At 61.0% G+C, this 18,390-nt stretch overlaps 2 protein-coding genes across 2 annotated transcripts; both read right to left on the bottom strand.

The window, feature by feature from the left end:
• Positions 1-13: 13 nt before the first annotated feature.
• NAT14 (N-acetyltransferase 14 (putative)) lies at positions 14-2,558 on the bottom strand. Its single transcript, XM_057713180.1, has 3 exons — positions 2,511-2,558; positions 1,993-2,108; positions 14-1,158 (listed from the first exon to the last, which is right to left on the bottom strand). Exons 2-3 carry the CDS (start codon positions 2,062-2,064, stop codon positions 610-612), a joined length of 621 nt encoding a protein of 206 aa, XP_057569163.1. The 5' UTR covers positions 2,065-2,108; positions 2,511-2,558; the 3' UTR covers positions 14-609.
• A 771-nt stretch (positions 2,559-3,329) lies between these two features.
• Positions 3,330-10,183, bottom strand: ZNF628 (zinc finger protein 628). Its single transcript, XM_057710929.1, has 4 exons — positions 10,090-10,183; positions 9,844-10,048; positions 7,506-7,552; positions 3,330-6,550 (listed from the first exon to the last, which is right to left on the bottom strand). The coding sequence occupies exons 1-4, from the start codon at positions 10,181-10,183 to the stop codon at positions 3,453-3,455; spliced, it is 3,444 nt and encodes a 1,147-aa protein (XP_057566912.1). The 3' UTR covers positions 3,330-3,452.
• Positions 10,184-18,390: the final 8,207 nt, after the last annotated feature.

Here is an 18,390-nt window from a genome sequence, read left to right as displayed (position 1 = left end):
TAACAAACGGGTGTAAAAAACCAGATGGGTCTGGCCACTCGTCTCAGCTCTCACCTTCCCAGGGAGGAGCTGGCCAGGTGGGCAGCCCTGTGCCCACCACCCCCCTCCCTCCCCTGGGGCTCTCTCGACACAGACAACCCTCCCCTGCCAAGGCTCCCCTCACCCTCCCTGCCTCTGCAGCCTCAGCCTCTCTAAGCACAGGCATCAACCTCCACCCCATTCCCTGGGGTCCTTGTCTCGGTTTGGGGTGCCCCTGGCCAAGTCCTAACCCTGGTGGGGGGGAGGGAGAGACTTGCTTGGCCTCCTCTCCTCCAGCCCCATGTCTCTCCCAGGCCCCTAGCACAAGCGGCACCAGCTTGGCAGAAAGGCAGACGGATGGGGAGAGTTCTCAGTGCAGACAGAATCTGAGGCAGGGGTTAGATGGGTTGACCCCTCTGAGAAGTTCAAACACTATAGACAGATGCCAGACTGTGGTGGGTCTCCTGCCCTCTGCAGGCCTCAGTCTCTGGGCCCAGGGCGGGCTGGGGATTCACAGAGGGACGGTGAGAGAGCGCCTGCACACAGCAGGTGCTCACTAAGCGCTGGTTCTCCTCCCTCCAGGGTCTGGAGTCACAGTTCCTTGCTGAACTCCCTCACCAGTGTGTAGCCCATGCAGCCCCAGCTGCCCTCGGCCTGGTAGCCGCAGCCCTCCAGCATTCCAGCCACACCCCACGCTGCCACGGCCACCGGGACGACGAGCCGGGCCCGGGGCTCCCCCATGCCACCTGCCCAGGCTCGGGCCCGGGACTCAGCAAAGGCCAGCAGCCGCCTGCCCACGCCTCGGCGACGGTGCCAGCGAGACACAGAGAGGCGGGTGACCCGGGCGCCATCGCCAGCGCTGGAGCCTGGGGCCAGGGCCAGGACCCCGCACACATCCCCTGAGCCCCGTACTGCCACCCAGGGCCCCCCCAGGCCGCCCGGCGGGGGCAGCGAGCCCCACCGGGCCCGCAGGCCCAGCTTCATGGCCGCCACGGCCAGGAACACAGGCAGGAGGAGGGCCAGGGCAAAGGAGGCCAGGACGAAGCGCAGGCCGCTGCTGGCCGCCGCCAGGAGGAGCAGGGCCGGGGGCCGCGTCAGGGCGTGGAGGGCCACTCGGTTCTCCGTGTCCTTCACGCCAGCCTGTGGGCAGGAGGAGCAGTCAGAGTGGGGGTCTCCCGTGGGCAGCAGGGACTGGGGGAGGAGGCAGGCCCTGCCCGGGAGGGATGGGGAGGGGGCTGCCAGAGGAGAAGGGATGGCAGTGAGTTGGGGCCTGTGGCAGAGGGGCTGGGACCGCACGGCAGGCGGCAGGCACGCTGGGCTCTGAATGAGTCAGCGGGTGAAGCAGGAGCTGAGGGGCTCTCAGTTCAGTGCAGATGCAGGCGTGAGGCACAAGGGAAGGCTGAACGGAGGCGCTGCCCCAAGCAAGACGTCAAGCTGGGGGGGCCTGGGGGGCCTCGAGTGCCAGGCTGAGGCCCAAGGGCTCTACTTGGAACAGCAGGAGGCTCGGGCGCAGGGCAGACTGGAAGTGGGGAGGATAGGGCGGGAGTTGGTGTGTGGTCCGCTCCACAGCCCTCCAGCGGTTAAAACCCTTTTTGATCCCCAGGGTAGGGAGGAGGCACTGGAGAAAGGAGGGCCCAAGGCAGCAAGTCTCACAGCACGAGATTGCTCTCCAGTGTCTCGGGAAGGCAGCGAAGCCACTCACAATGCTGCCCCTGCCCCCTCCCAGGCTCCCTGGTGTCCTCGCCCCCCCCCCAAGCTCACTGGTGCCCACTCACGCTGTCCCCGCCCCCTCCCAGGCTCGCGGGTGTCTGAGCTCCCCCTCTCTGGTACCCTCCCACGCCCTCCCCCAGGCTCCCCGGTGTCCCCGCCCCCCAGGCTCATTGGTATTCCCTCACTCTGTCCCTGCCCCCTCCCAGGCTCACTGGTGTCCTGCCCAGCCCCACCCCCGCCCCCGGCGCCCCTGCCCGCTCTCACCTTCAGCATCTCCAGCACTAAGGGTTTCTCATCTTCCCTCATCTCCCGCACCGACAGGTGGCTGGGGGCCATGGCAGCCCCCAGACTCCCGCGCCCCCAAGGGAGCAGGCGTGCACCTGGCGAAAGCAAGCTGGTCAGCGTCAAGAGGGCCCCTCTCGTCCCCAAAGCGCCCCAGAGCTGCGGACCAAGAAGCAGCATGTCCCAGGTCAGGACACTGAGAACGCTCGAGGCCCCAAGCGAGGTCCGAGACAGGACAGGTTTCCCCGTCAACCCACCGACCTTTCTAAAGTCTCTCGGGATGCCCCCCGCCCCGGCCCCCAGTGGTGTCCAGCGATCTACGCTTAAGTGCCTGGTGCACGCCAACACCTGCCACACCAGGCTCCCTCCCAGGTTCCGGGGCTGCCCTGGGGGTGAGCGAAACTATCCCCGCAGCCAGGGACTGGACCGCGGTCCCCACCCCTCTGTCCCACAATCGCCCCCGAACGGCGTCTGTCGCAGGAACAAGGACTTGCAAGCACCTCTTCGCTTTTGACAAGGTGCGAGGAAAGCAGGGTCGGGAAGGGGTCGCCGGCGGAAGTGACGTCAGACTCGCGCGTGGGGGGGGCGGTGCCTACACTAGGCCTTAGCAACCGTTGCCAAGTTTCTGGCAGGGGATGGCGGGGAGCGTGAGCGAGAGTCCGGGCGCGGGCTGGGACTGGATTACGGCAGGGAGCGGCGACCCTGCAAGGGAAGGAGCAATGGAGAAAGGGGGCCTGCAGGATGCGGGCGGGGAAGGGAGCAGGATGGAGGGGATGGGAGCGGTGGACCCAGCGGGATGGGGGCGGGGAGCGGTACTCACCCGGCCGCGCTGAACGCAAAGTGGCTTCCAGAGGTCCCCAGGTTGCTAAGCAACCTGACCGCGGGGGTGGGGGCGGAGTGGCGAACTCAGTGGGTCAATTCTCACTGGCTCCAGGGCCTTCGCGGGAGGGGCCGCGTCGGCATCTTGAGCCCACTGGCTCCCAAACTGCCCCACCCCAACCCACCCGGGCTCTCAGTGACATCCGAGATAAGCATTCCCACCAACCCACCCATTTTTCCGTGAGAGGAGGGGTGGGGTGACTTACAGCGAACAAGTGGCAGAACCAGGATCCTAGATTCCAACGCCTCCCCCATATAGTGACCGTTGCATCCCTTTTTTTTAATGGACAAACCGAGCCCCAAATAGGAGAAGTGGCTGGCCTCAAGATGCAAAGCAAGTCACCTGTGAACCAGGAAGCAAGAGATGAGACTCCAAGTTCCCAAGTGGTGGCTATGGCCCTGATATTGACCTCCCACTCCACAAATAAAAACACAGGAGAGAAGATTCTGGTCTTTATTAGCAAGCCCAGCCTGCAGCTCCCCTCCCCTCCGCTCAGCCCAGCCCAGGTGGACAGTTAGTCAGGGTCTCTGTGTGGGGCGGGAAGAGGTACCAGTGGTTCTACTCAAAACGTGTGCACCAGCTGGACGGCGGGCAGAGTCTGGACAATCTGGATGGAGGGCAGGCCCTGTGGGGTCATGCCCCCAGGTGCAGCTCCTGCAGGGACCACTTGTACCATCTGGGAGGCAGGAGCTGCAGGAACACCCGCGGGAGCAGAGGCTGGGCCGGGAGGTGGTGGGGCCAGCAGCTGCAGGGCCGCGGCGCCCCCCCCAGCGCTGCCATTCTCAAGCAGCTCGGTGGCCGGGGCACTGCGGATAATGAGCAGTTTCTGTCCCGGCGGGCCAGGGGCTGGCGGCTCAGCCAGCCCAGAGGGTAAGGTCTCGACCTCCTGCACACACAGCTGGGCCTGCTCCCCATCAGCCCCGCTCAGCACCAGGACACTCTGCAACCCCTCCTCCGTCTGCAGCGTTTCAAAGAGCACGTCCTGGACCACACCCGTGCTGGCCTCACTGTCACCAGCCTCCCCCGGGCCGGCGTCTGCCAGCAACTCCTCGGCCGCCCCACTCTGAACCACCAGCAGATTTGGAGCCTCCGTGGTGACGGCTCCCCCACTGGAACTGGACAGCTGACCCGTCACAGGCTGGAGCTGGACCGTGGTCACCTCCTGGGCCGGCTGGAGCTGGACCGTGGTCACCTCCTGGGCCGGCTGGAGCTGGACCGTGGTCAGTTCCGGGGCCGGCCGAAGGGGCTGAAGCTGGACCCCACTCACTTCCTGCGGCCCCGACTCCCCACCCCCCACATTCTGCAAAACTATGAGGCTCTGCCCTCCTGCGCTGGCCGCAGTGTTGCTCCCTCCCTGCACCCCTAGCCCCCCAGGACCTGGCAGCCAGACTAGCCCAGCCCCCTGCCCAGCCTTCCCCACGGCCCGTGGGCCCTGCCTGGAGGAGGGCAGCAAGATGAGCTTGGCGGGGGCGGGGGGGGCGGGGGGCTGCACGCTGCTGGGGATCAGCTGTAGGCCCTGAGCAGTCTGCACCAGAAGGAACGTCTGGGAGTTGGGGGCTGCCTGGCTGGTGGCCGCGGCCGTCCCCCCTGCCACCTCTAGGGAGAGCGTGGCCTGGAGGTGGGGGAGGATGTGGACATCTTGGGTGGCTGATGGGGTGGGGGCCGCAGCCAGAGGGGCAGGAGGCTGGGGGCCGGCGGCAGGGGCTGTGGGGCCAGAAGTGGCGTTGGCCGGGGCATGCGTCCTCAGGTGCCGCTGCAGGTAGGCGGCCATGACGAAGCTGCGGCCACAGATGGGGCAGGCGAAGGGGCGCTCGGCCGAGTGGGTGCGCTGGTGCAGCAGCAGGTTGGACGAGTGCGTGAAGGTCTTGGGGCAGAGCGGGCAGCGGAAGGGCCGCTCGCCCGTGTGCACGCGCTGGTGCTGCCGCAAGTTGGAGGTCTGAGCGAAGCTCTTGCCGCACACGCCGCAGGCGTGGGGCCGCTCGCCCGTGTGCACGTGCCGGTGGCGCCGCAAGCACGACGTGTTGCGGAAGGCTTTGCCGCACTCCCCGCAGGCGTAGGGCCGCTCGCCCGAGTGCAGCCGCAGGTGGTACTGGTAGTGCGATGACCACTTGAAGGTGAGGCCACACTGGCCGCACGTGAAGGCCCGCAGGCCCGTGTGCACGCGCTGGTGGATGGCCAGCAGGGACGAGCGCTTGAAGGCCTTGCCACACTCGCCGCACTGGTAGGGCCGCTCGCCCGTGTGGTCCCGCAGGTGGTAGCGCAGCCCCGAGGAGCCCTTGAAGGCCTTGCCACACTCGGCGCATTTGTAGGGCCGCTCCGCCGGAGCTGGCGCGGGCGCGGGCGGGCCGGGGGCGAGCGGCTCCTGTGGGCAGGTGACCTCGGCGGCCTCGGCCTGCGGTGGCGGGCGCCCGGCCGCCGCCTCCTCCACGTGGCACTGCTGGTGAGCCAGGAGGCTGGCCAGCTGCGGGAAGGCGCCGTCACAGCTGCCGCAGCGGAACGCCTGCCCTCCCGCAGCCCCGTGGCTGTGCTGGTGGCGGGAGAGGCCGGCCACCGTCCGGAAGGACTTCCCACAGGGGAGGCAGGCGAAGCCAGGGGCAGCGGTGGCGGGAGGGGGCTGCGGCAGGGGGGACGGCGGGGACAGCGAGGGCGGCGGGGGAGGGTCGGCCTTGGGCATCTCGGGGGGCGCGTCGGCGGGCGGGGGCGGCGCCTCCGGCCCGGGGCAGGGCTGGTGCTCCAAGAGCAGCTCCTCGCTGCCGAAGCCCAGCTCGCACCCGTCACAGCGGTACACCAGCTCCACCGTGGTCTCCGCCGCGGCCAGAAAGAGCTCGGGCACCACGGGCGGGGGCGCCGGCGGCGGGGGCGCCGGCGGGCTGGGGGGCGGGAGGTGCCGCTGCAGGTAGGCCTCCGAGACCAAGACCTTGCCGCCCGGCTCCCGCGACGGAGGGGCGGGGGCGGCGACCGGGGCGGGGGCGGGGGCGGCGGCGCTGCCGTGGGTGCGCTGGTGCAGCAGCAGGTTGGACGAGTGCGTGAAGGTCTTGGGGCAGAGCGGGCAGCGGAAGGGCCGCTCGCCCGTGTGCACGCGCTGGTGCTGCCGCAGGTTGGTGCTCTGCGTGAAGCTCTTGCCGCACACGCCGCAGGTGTAGGGCCGCTCGCCCGTGTGCACGTGCCGGTGGCGCCGCAAGCTGGAGGAGTTCTTGAAGGCCTTGGGGCAGTCTGGGCAGGGGTAGGGCCTCTCGCCCGTGTGCTGCCGCAGGTGGTACTGGTAGTGGGACGACCACTTGAAGGCCAGGCCGCACTGGCCGCAAGTGAAGGCCCGCAGGCCCGTGTGCACGCTGCGGTGGATCTGCAGCAGCGACGAGCGCTTGAAGGCTTTGGGGCAGTCGGGGCACTGGTAGGGCCGCTCGCCCGTGTGGCCCCGCTGGTGGTAGAGCAGGGCCGAGGAGCCCTTGAAGGCCTTGGGGCAGTCGGGGCACTTGTAGGGCCGCTCGCCCGTGTGCGTGCGCTGGTGGTGCAGGAGCCGGGAGGACCAGCGGAAGGACTTGCCGCACTCCCCACACTCGTACTGGGCCGTCGAAGCGGGAGCTGCGGGGCCGGGCTTCTCCCCGGCCCCCTCTGCGGTAGAGGCCGGTGCCATGTCCCCGTGGGAGCCAACCATCACACCTGAGGAGGGATTCCGGGTCAGGGGAGGGCGGGCACTCCCCCCATCTCCACCCACACTCTGGATTATCTCAAGCCCAAACCCACAGGCGGGCCCTTTAAGAGGCAGGGGGCACCTCCCTCAGGATTAGGGCTTCCTATGGTCCAGGTCAGCCCCGGAGGGGCTGTCCATGATGGAGGACTCTGGGTGCTAAAAGGGAAACTTATAGCAACTTGAGAGGAGCTGGTCACCCCCCTGATGCCGGCCATCCCCTCCAGGAGACTGGACCACTGGATGTGGCCTTTCTGAGGCCAGGCACTGCCTTCAGGGCTATGCTCAGTCCCTCTAAAGACAGACAGTGCTCTTGAAGAAGCCTGGGATCTCCAGCACCCTAGCTTCAGATCCTTCAGTCCTCTCCCTCTAAAGACCTCATCCCCATCCTGCCTCAATACCCCCACCCACTGCCACACCCCAGACCCTTTCACTACAGACAAAGCCTCTGTGCGCACCCTCTCTCCATCACCACTTGCTCTTGGTACCCTGACCCAGAATCCCTAGACTCAACCAGATCTACGACCCACTGATCCTGTGGGCTCTGCATCCTCCACCCCTCAACCATGTCCTCACTGTCCCCCTTACCCAGCACAGATGCTGCTGGTGGCTGGAAACCACCTGGCCTCAGCCTCCTTCTGCATTCATGCCCAAGAACCTCAAAGCTGCCTCCCCAGATGCTCATACTGCACTTCTCTGGTCCATTCACCCACCCCACCAGGTGATACTTGGCATGTTTCTTCTCCCCTCAAACCTCTCTCCTATCCCCTCTTGCTCTTAGCAGGTGACCTTGCCATTGATCTTGTCGCTTAGAAAATAAAAGCAACCAGAGGAGAACATTCCCACGTTCCAACAACTACACTGGTGGTTCTCAACTGGGCAATGGAATCTCCCCAACCCCAGGGGACATGTGGCAAGGCACATCACCTGGTTGTTCTCTGGCTGTCGACCGGAGGGGCAGGTGCCACTGGCATCTAGCAGGCAGAGGCAAGGGAAGCCGCTCAGCATCCTACAGGGCACAGCACAGCCCCACCCACCCCCAAGAGCAAAGACCAATCTGCTCAAAATGCCAGCAGTGCTGGTGCTGCGAAACCCTGCACTACCCCTTCCCACACGCCTGCCTCTGGGCCAAAGACTCTGATTTTCCCCACCTCCTGGTTCATTCCCATCAGTGCACCTACAAGCTAGGTCTCGCATCTTTAAAAAAACAAAAACCCTTCACCCCACTTCCTCCGCCAGCTATGGCCTCATTTCTGTCTCCTTGCATCAAAGCCACTTAAAAGTGCCATCAGTACATGCTCTTTCCCATCTCAAACCCTGTCAGTCAGATCCCTCCCTCCCCCCACCCTCTCATGGCACTAAATCTGGTGGTCTCTGCTCAGTAGTCAATGGACGCCTTAGTCTCTCTCTCCTTAAACCATCCCCTTGGCTTCTGGGACACTGCGCTCCTCACCTGCCACTGCTTCTCAGTTTCGGGTGCTAGTCCTACTTGTGAATGCAGGAGAGACCAGGGCTCTGTCAACCCTCCTCTTCTGCATCCACACTCTCTCTGAAGTCCTCACCCACTCCTGGGACTTCACAAACGGGACAGTTCCAAAACTGATCTCCACCTGACATCTGTCCTTTGAAACCTACACCCCTGCTAGACTACGCCACTTGGATGCCTAATGGCATCCTCAGAACTTAACACGCCTAAAACCCAACTCCAGTTTTCACTCCTGCTCTCTCCCCTCTCTGTACCCACCCAAACATCTCTTTCACCCCCAGTCCTCTCTAGCTCTGAAAACACCTTTATTCTTCCTCAAGCCAAAAGTCCCAGGGCATTCACACCTCCTCTCTTTCTCTCACTCTCCATGACCAGTCTGTCAGCCTGTTCCCCTATTCCAGCAGGAGCATCCTTGGAATCTGGCCACTTCCCACCAAGTCCCCCTTACCACCTTTGCCCAGGACACCAACATCTCCCTCCTAGGCAACAGCAACCGCTTCCTGACAGCTCTCCTAGTTTCCACCCTTACTCTTCCTATCCCCAGTCTGTTCCCAACACAGAGGCTGAATGGAAACTGCCAACACAGATGGACCATTTGTGTTAAATCTTTCCACAGCTCCCATTTGAGAGCAGAAGACAAATCCCTTACAAGAATCTAAAGACTTCCCACGACCTATAGCCTCCTCCCCTCCCTGACTGTCCTCCTTCTAGCCTCTCTCCAGCCCTCACAGCACTCTGGTCACAGGGGCGGGTCAGGCATGCGTGCTCCCACCTGGGGCCCTGCCTAGGACCCCCTTCCCTCCAATGTCCAGTAAGCTCCCTCCCTCACCTCCAAGGTTTGCTGAAATGTCACCTCGGAGAAGTATTCCCTGACCACCCTACTTAACTTTGCAACCCCTCCCAACACGCGGCAGTCTCTTTCTCTGCCTTCTTTTTTTCTCCATAGGGCTTAACACCTTCTAACCTACTTTATAATCAGTTTCCCAGTATCAGCACTGTTGAGGTTTGAGGCTGGACAGGGGGCTGTTTCCTGCACTGCAAGTTGGTTAGCAGTATCCCCAGCTTCTGTCCACTAGATGCTAGTGGCATCTTGTTCACTGCTGCATCCCAGCGCCTGGAATAACGTCTGGCACAGAGTGAGTGCTCAGTGAACATATCTTGAATGAAAGAAAGCTAGGCATTCCTTTGCACAGGCCATAAAGATTCCCTTTAAAAAGATGAGCGTCCCCTTTAAAATGTAAGCAAGTCTTTTTAAAAGGCTATCCCAGGAAGCTGCACGTGTCTTTCAGAAGGCCAGCATGCCTTAAATAGGAGACATCCGTGCTCTGGAAGGGCCCGGACCTATTTTACCCGGTAAAGAACACCCCCTTCAAAAGGCCGGGCCACACCCTCCCATCAGGCCCACTTCCCCTTTAAGAGGATCCTGTGCCTGCACCCCCATATCCACCTTTGTTGAGCTAAACTAGGGGCTACTTTAAAGCCACCAGGATTCAAAAGCTTTTCCTTCAGTGTCTGGGATACTGTCACCGGCCTTGAATTCATTCTCGGGAGGCGGGGAGTAACGGAAGAGGGAAGTTCTGGTAAATTGCACAACCTGCCCCGCCCCTTTAAAAAGCAGCCCCTTGCCCTTTAAGAGGGAGGAGCCGCCCCGGCGGACAGAAGTCGGAGGTGAAGTAGCGCCCTTCTCTTTAAGGCATCCCTTCCGGTTTCACGTTCGCCGTTTCCCCAGCGTCTCCGCCCTCCGGTGCCTCCCCCACCCCCGCCCCTCCGGGCTCTCACCTGCGGCCCCGACCGGGGAACGAGCGGGGGAGACCCAGGGCCTTCCCGCGGGGGTCGACGGGAAGGCGGGGCTCCGGCAGCGGCGGTGCAGGAATGGGGGCCGGGGAGGGGGCGGGGGCTCGCTCCCTCCCAGCGGCCCCCGGCGCGAGACACCCAACCTTTATCAGTGGCCTCTCGCGCACACAAACCCCGACGTCGCCGTCAGTGCGTCAGGACGCCACGTGCGCAGAGGCCCCGCCCCCATACCCCCATTGGCCGTTGGCCGCCGCGGCAGTTCCCGGCGCTGGCGACACGAGGCATCCTGGGAGTTGTAGTTCTCCTGGGACCCTGACCACCCCATCCCTGAGGCGGTCACAGGGGTCGGCCCACGGCTGGGGAAATCCGAGTCGGGACGCAGGGTTGCACGTTCCCCTTTGTTAGCATAGGTTCCCTCTCGTCTGCGATAGAATCCTCCCCCGCAGCGCGGTTCCCAAGCAGGCGTCGCCCACCAGCGGTGTGGTCACTCCTGGCCTGGCCCCACGCCCAGGCCGTCGGGGCTCCCGTTTCCCTCGCTGGGGGAACGGAGGCCCGCGGTGCTTCCCGCCCCCGAGGAGACTCCACGTGCTTGCGGCTCCCGGGTGTCCGGCGCACGCTCGCGAGTGCGGCTGCTGGGGAACCTGGGCCCTGCTGTGCAGGGGGCTGCCCAGGGGACCAGGGACCCCAGCCTCCTTCGCAGCCTGGGGGCTTAGGGGAATGCGGGGCTGTCCTGAATCCCCTCTCCCTCCTTCCCACGTTCAGCCTCACCAGCCTTGGCCTCTAAGCCAAACCGATTTTTCTGCGGGTCATCCAACCCAGCTTCTCAGCCATGGCACCGGCGACGTTTGGGCCGATCTTTTTTTGCTTGAGGGCTGTCTTGTGCCTTGTAGGCTGGTTCGCAGCATCCTGGCCTCCACCCACTGGAGGCCGGTAGCCCTCCCTCTCCACCCGGCTCTCCTCCACCACACCTTATGACGGGTCTCCAGACCTGGCCTCAAGTCCCCTGGTCGGGAACCACTGTTCCGAGGCAGTCCTCTTCAGCGCGACGGCTACCCCTGCCGCGTCCCTTGTCAACTCCTACTGGAAAGCCCCTAGGCTAGGTGGGGTCCCGTTACGTGCTCAGTGACAGTCATCTCTGTTCCACGACAGAGAGATGGGGTCTGCCTTTGCCACCCAGGTGTCCCCAACAACCAACAAGGCGCCCTATCAGAAGCTGGCGGCACTCTGCTGAATGAGTGAATGTTTACAGCCTCAGTTTCCCAAGGCCGCCAGGCAGGCTGGGACTCAGGCGTGCTCTGAGCTGTTGGACCTGTCTCTGCTCTGCAGGGTCTTTATGAAATCTCCAGTGAATTCATGCATATAAAACCCTCGGCTTCCAGCTCAGCCCAAACATTCCTCTCACTTCAGCTTCTCCCTGCCGTGCCAGCTTCCTTTAGCTGCCAGAGGCACAGGGAGTGGGAGTGGGGGTGGGGGTGTGTGGAGGGACACCTGAGCAGAGTTCTGAGCTGTTAAGGGGTAAAGAGGGAAAGGCTAGGAAAAGCGGAGCCTGCAGGCCCTGCCCCCTGGGGTCTGTATCCAAGGCTCCTCAACACACCAGGCCCCTCCCCCTAAGGAAGCCTTGGGGATGGAGGGAGGATCCCCTGTGAGCATCTGGATCCCAGTTGCCTGCTGCCTCTTTGGGGAGGGAAAAAATAAGTGGTGCAGATTTGACAGGCTCATTTTCAAAACAGCAGTAACAGCCCTGTGGGGCAAGTGAAGGGACGCTAACCCGTGTCTGGCTCTCCAGGGACACGGATGCGAGGAGTTGTCCCGCCATCCATCCCTGAGCTGGACCCCTCATGGAGACTTGTATGTGGAGTCCTCTGCAGCTGGCACAGATATCACAGGAAGTCATCAGAGGCACCCAGTCCAGGCTCTGTAGTGTCCAGACCCTCAGTTCCTGACCCAGGACTCTCCCCAGGTCTTGCCCTAAGAGCTGGGACATAGTGACTGGGGCTGGGGTGGGGGGCACCAAAAGTTCTGCCCCAGTGCGTTTACAAAATCTACAGGGGTGGCAATAAACAAGACATAATAAATAACACATGTCCTATGCTGATAGGACATCTCTGAGATGTTGATAGGACATCGCAGAGAAAAAATACAGCAGGAGAGATGGGTTGGGGGCATGTCCAGGGCTGGGGCAGTGGGTGAAAACTCAATGTGGGACCAAGCAAACAACTGGATGAACAGCAGGGATTGAACCCGTGCCCCCTGCCATGGAAGCATGGAGTTTTAACCACTGCACGGGCAGGGAAGATCCTCCAGGCACTCTTATTTCTGGCCAACAACACCCCGCCCGAGGTGATTTTGGGAGGACTGATCCCCTCCAACTAGATCAGGCATCTCATCCAGCCCCAGTCCCTCTGAGCCCCCCAGCTTGCCAGCCAGGTGAACCATTCTTCCCAGGGGGGACAGGGATGGAAGTGGGGACTGCATTCTTTGAAGGTGGCCAAGACCTACCCAACCCTTCCAGGGGAACAAGGTTGTCACTCATGCCCCAAAGGCCCTGTGTGCATGTGGGGACGTCTCCCCATCCCAGCCAAAAATATTGGAAAGAGTCTGCACCCCATCCTGAGGAAGTAGTTGAAGGAGAGGAGAAACCCTGGTGGGAAGTGGGGAGCCTGGCCTTTTCCTCTTCCCCACTCTCCCCTGCCCAACACTGCCAGCCACACTCCACATAGTGTGGCACGTGTCCCACACTTTCAGAGCAGTCCAGCTCAAGGCAGCTCTGCCAGGACCAGAGTCTGGGCCCTGCCCCCTTCGGTTACAGAGTGGGGAAGGGGCTCAGGGCCCACGCATTGTGCCCCCACCAATGCTCCTGGACCCCAGACACCCAAGCCCTTCAACCAACTTCCCTTCCCTCTGGAAGGAGGGGGGGGTGTCCTGGTGTGTGGACATTTGGTTCTGGTCCATCACCTTGGTGACAGCACAGCCTGTGCTCACTAGAGAAGGTAAGATTAGGGCCTGGGGCAACCCAGGGAGAAGGGACCTCTCCCTGGAGCCCTGTCACCCAACCCCACAGAGGCGGTATCTGGAGCAAAGAGAGGACTCCCAGGGCCAGAGACTAAAAATAAAATATCCTTTCTGACATAAGTGGAGTAAAAAGAGCAGAGATGCACTTTAAGTGGGGGTGGCACATGGGGGTGGGGTTAGGGGGCAAGCAAGAGAAGTCCCCAAGTCACAGCTGTTCGCTGTCCCAGGAAGAGAGAGCCAAGGGGCCGGCCTGTGCCTCCCACAGACTGTGGCTGCTCCTTTCCAACATTTCTGGGGGCTCTCGTGGGTGCCCCAGCCTGCCCTGCCCTGCCAGGCCTCTCCACATGGAAGGGGCATCATCCCCAGTTCACTGGAGTTGGGGGGGCCGTAAATAAAGGCTCTCTGAAGGTTCTTGGCCAGGCACAGAGCTGGAGGTGATTCCTGCAGCCAGGAAGTGACTTAACTGGGAGTGTCTCCAGCCCCAGGGTCCACCTCCAGCCGAGGCCTATCTAGCAGGTCTCACACGCATGGTCAGCGGCCCATGGAGGCAGGCCAGGGCATGGGAGCCAGAGGAGACTCCTCATCCAACCTGGGGGAAACCAGGACAGACTCCCTGGAGGAGGACAGTTCACAGGGTCCCATCTATGTGGGGAAAACAGACCCTTCTGGGTTTTTTTGTTTTTTTGGCTGCAGGGCATGTGGAATCTTAGTTCCCTGACAAGCGATTGAACCTGCACCCCCTCCCTTGGAAGCACGGAGTCTTAACCACTGGACAACCAGAGAAATCCCGACCCCTCTGTTTGAAGTACAGAAACGTGGACAGGGAACGATACACACCAAGGCCCCTTCCCAGGAGTGGCTGCTACCCTCTGTGATAATCCCCAGTGACATGCCCTTATATGACAAGCCCCTTCTCTTCCAGTGGACCTCACTCCTGTGAGAGGTTCTTAGCAGGTACTATCAAGGGTCCTAATCATTTGACCTGGCATTAATCAAAAGGAAATGTGATGGTTAATTTCATGTGTTACCTTGAATGGACCACAGGATGCCTAGTGGTTAAACATGATTTCTGGGTGTGTCTGTGAGGGTGTTTCCGGAAGAGTTAGCATTTGGATCAGTAGACTGAGTGAAGCTGGTGGCCCTCCCCAGTGTGGCTGGGTGTCATCTGATCCCGAGGGCCTGAACAGAATGGAACGGTGGAGGGAGGTTGAATTCACTGTCTGCCTGATGTTTGAGTGGGGACATTGATCTCTGCCTGACCTCTCCACTCCTGGTTCTTGGGTCTTCGGACCCAGACTGGAATCTGCACCAACAGTGCTCTGGTTCTCAGGCCTGTGGACGACACCTCGGCTTTCCTGGGCCTCCAGCTTGCAGGCTGGCACACCATGGGGCTTCTCAGCCTCCACAGCTGCATGAGCCGATACCTTATAATAGATCTCTCGCTCTCTTTTTTTTTTTTGGCCGCGCCACTCGGCTTGCTGGATTTCAGTTCCCCGACCAGGGATCAACCCCAGGCCCCAGAAGTGAAAGTGCTGAGCCCTAACTACTGGATGGTCAGGGAATTCCCTAGATCTCTTTATATATGTAATATATATAATCTAGATAGATAAATAGATAGACAGAGATAGAGCCTATTGGTTCTGTTTCTCTGGGGAACCCTGAGTAATACAGGAAGATTTTTCTGGGTGGGCCTGATCTAATTAGGCAAGATCTTCGCAGTTGGGTCTAGAGGTCAGAGCAGTGGAATATCAGTGGTTCTCCTGCTAGCCTTGAAGACAGCGGCCTCCATGGATTCTGCAGATGCAAGGAAATGAATTCTGATACGGGAGCTTGGAAGAGGACCCCAACTTCAGCCTGCATCTCGACTGCAGCCTTGTGAGACCCTGAACTAGGGACCCAGCTCAACTGTGGTGCCTGGACTCCTGACCCACGGGGACTGTGAGAAAAGTAGCACATGTTGTTCTAAGCCATTGTGTTTGTGGTAATTTGCTATGCAGCACAGATAACTAATACACTTCTTGTGTTAGTTCTCTCGGGCTGCCATAGCAAAGTGCCACAGTCTGGATGGCTTAAACAATAGAAATTTATTTTCTCACTATTCTGGAGGCCAGAAGTCCAAGATCAGGGTATGTATAGGGAGGGCTGGTTTCTTCCGCGGCCGCTCTCCTTGGCTTGCAGATGGCCTCCTTCTCCCTGTGTCCTCACATGGTCTCCCCTCTGTACCTGTGTCCAAATTTCCTCTTCTTATAGGGACACTAGTCATATGGACTAGGGCCCACTCTACTAACCTCATTTTAATTTAATTACCTCTTTGAAGACCTTATCTGTGAATACAGTCACATTCTGAGGTATGGTGGTTGGGACATCAACACATGAGTTTGGGAAGACACAATTCAGCCCATTGTTCTTCTCAGAAGAAAAGATGTGAAACAAATATGACAATGTTGGCCCATCTGAGTTATAGGTTGGGGACACCAGGAACCTGCCACCTGTAAATTTTCACAATAAATTTTATGGGGAACAAAGTCCTTCTTCCACTGGGTTGAGAAAGGTAGCATATGGGAAGGATGGAGGCAGGGAGTGACAAGCCTTGCCTGGGCTCCCAGCCTGGCCCTGACACCCTAGTTTCCCCCTCCCCACACTGGAGAGGGATATAGGAGCAGCAAGGCCTGCAAAGGAGGTTTGGGGGCAGGGCCCTGAGCTCCAGGAACTACCTCTGTCCTAAACCCACCATGGCTCCCCATCACTCTTGCCCTCATAACCCAACTCCTACCTACACTACAAAGCCCCACAGGTGTGGCCCCTGTTCACTTCTTCAACCTCACCTCCTCCCATTGCTCCCTCTCTCTCACCCCCTCTTCAAGCTTGCTTCTGCCTCAGGGCCTTTGCACCTGCTATGCCCTCTGCCTGGGAAGCTCCTGGCTGCCACCTCTTTCATTAAGGTTGCAAGACAATTATCACCTTTTCAGAAAGGGCCTCTCCATCTGAAGCAGGACCCCCGTCCCATCCGGCCTCCAACTTACTGTCCAGTCTCAGCATCTGCACAGCACATCCAGAACTGTAATTTCTTGTTTACAGACATCTCCCTCCCAGACCTCTACGGGGACAGACTGCACTTGTCTTGCTCACCACTGCATCCTCAGCCTGTGCACACAGGAGGTGCTCCATAAATGCTTGCTGAATGATTAAATGTGCCCCCTTCACCCCCAATTCCGAGAGCTGGGATAGGAGAAAAGAGCCTGTGAGTACCTTCTCATACCTGCAAGTGCAGGCCCTCAACAGATGAAGCCAGCCCCTGATTGCTGGGTGACTCTTATCAAGGCGGAGACAGGGGGAGAAGGCCTCACACGTGAGGGCCGCACACCTGGAGCGACACGCCAGCGGGGGCCCCAGCGCCAGCCCGGCACGTCGGCGCCCCCTGGTGGAGCATCCCCAGGCTGGACCCTGCCAGCCGGCGGGTGGCCCTGGGTGTACTCCAGGCTGGTCTGGCGGTGGCACAGAGCTGGCCAGCATATGTTGCCCTTGGCTCCTGATGGCTTGGATGTGAGCCCTCTCCTGGAGCTGGGTTAGCAAAGGTCGTGCCCCAGCCATGCAGGGGCGGCCCCTTGCCTGTCCTGGGGCCTGAGCCCTGACCTCCAATCCTCCAGAGACCTGGGAGTCCACTCCCCTCGTAGCCCCTAGCCAAGGAGCCCTGGACCCTCCCCTCTGGGCCTGAGAGCAGCAGGACAGGAAACCTTCCAGGCCAGCCCACACCACCACACGTGTGTCCTGGACACGTGTGCGCACACACACACACACACACACACACACACACACACACAGTCTGCCCAGACCAAGGCAGAGACACATTCGAAATCTCAGAGACATTCTAGAGATGGTGAAAGGGACAGAGAGAGAAGCCAGACGCACACGAGTGGTGGGAGGCGTCATCAGAGACACGGTGAAGACAAGAGAGCTGCAGACAACCCAGGGAGGGCCAGGCGCGCTAGGGGCAGAGGATGAGAGAGCAAGGGGGATGGAGAGACAGCGCTGGAGCTGGTGAGAGTCACAGACAGACGGTGGCAAGAGGGGCCGGGGGCGAGCACAGGGGGCCCGCGGTGCCCCCACACCTGTGCCCACGTGGCCCTGTCTTCAGCTGTGGTGCGGCACGCTGCTGGCACCGGGTGTGGGAGGGACAGCAGTCGACACGTTGGAGCTGTGGCTGGTGAGGGCGACACTGGGCGTCTGGTCGACCCACCGCTACTGGCCTCACTGGTTGCAGCTCACAACACGTTCCCAGGTGACTGGACCTCTGGCAGCAGCACTGGCCGCCTGCTGCTGGCACGGGACGGCTTCCCCACGCAGGCCGCCACGCTCAGCGCCCGCGGCCTGGCTGGGCCTCCGCCACGGCCCTCTGGGCTGCTGCTGCTGTGCCGACCCTCCGTGTGGCACTGCTGGACGGTGAGCGGGCCTGAGAAGTAAAGGCCTGCTCCCGGGCCTGTGCGACCTCGAGTGCGAATCCCAGCTTTGCCACTTACTCACTGTGTGAGCCTGCAGAAGTCTCAGAGCCTCGGCTCACCCCCTGTGCCACCGTCGCATCCCGATTTTACCCGTGAGGCAATGGAAGCTGGAATCAGGACGCGGGATCTCCCGAGTGGTCGCGCTGAGTCGTCGTCGTTTTAAATTACTGCCCAACGTCACACTATATCACATCTGGTAGCTCTCGCTTCAGCAGGACTCCCGTGTTGGAATTGCCTGGCGGTCCAGTAGTTAGGGCTCCACTCTTTCACTGCCGAGGGCCTGGGTTCCGTCCCTCGTCAGGGAAGTAAGATCCCACGAGCCACGCCACTGGAAAAAAAAAAAAGGGAAAAGAAAAAAAGGAGGGCTATGTATAGTCTCTTCTTGAGCCAGTCTTTTATAATTTGCTGCTGATAATTTTATCCAGGTATCATTTGGGGGACAAAAAGGATATTTATAATAGATGGACTTAGAAATAATATCGTTTAGCATTTAACAACTATGAGAGCTTTTAGAAAGTTCTTGGTTTCCCTCCTAAGGTTTTTTCCCACATGGGTTAAATCCCAGCTAGGCTGCCTATGACTCTGGGTGAATGTGTGCTCTGACCTCAGTTTCTCCTTCAGGAAACAGGGACCCTAGGGCCTTCCTGTGCGTGCCCAGGAGCAGGGGGCCTCGCCGAGGTGCAGTGTGTCAGGTACGGGGGAGCCCCGGGGGACGCCCTCACCGTTCTGCCTGTGTCTCTCTCCCTGCTTGGGTGCTGGCGGTGCCCGGAGCAGCCCCAGACTCAGCCTCAGCAACTGCAACCGCTGGCCCAGGTAACGTGGCCTCGAGGGGAGTCTGGGAGGAGCCACCACTGGGGCCAAGCCTCTCCCTCTGTGCCCGCCTCCACCCCAGCCCCAAGATGCCAACGTCCTAGCCTGCAGAACCCGCACCTGTGTGACGTACACGGCGAAAGGGACTCTGCAGGTGTGGTGGAGCGGAGGATCTTGAGAGGGGGAGACTGCCCCGGATTACCCGCTGAGT

This window comes from Hippopotamus amphibius, chromosome 16, assembly GCF_030028045.1.
Source record: "Hippopotamus amphibius kiboko isolate mHipAmp2 chromosome 16, mHipAmp2.hap2, whole genome shotgun sequence".
Classification (NCBI taxonomy): domain Eukaryota; kingdom Metazoa; phylum Chordata; class Mammalia; order Artiodactyla; family Hippopotamidae; genus Hippopotamus; species Hippopotamus amphibius.
Note: the sequence above shows the minus strand (reverse complement) of the source record. Positions and strands in the feature narration are given on the sequence as shown.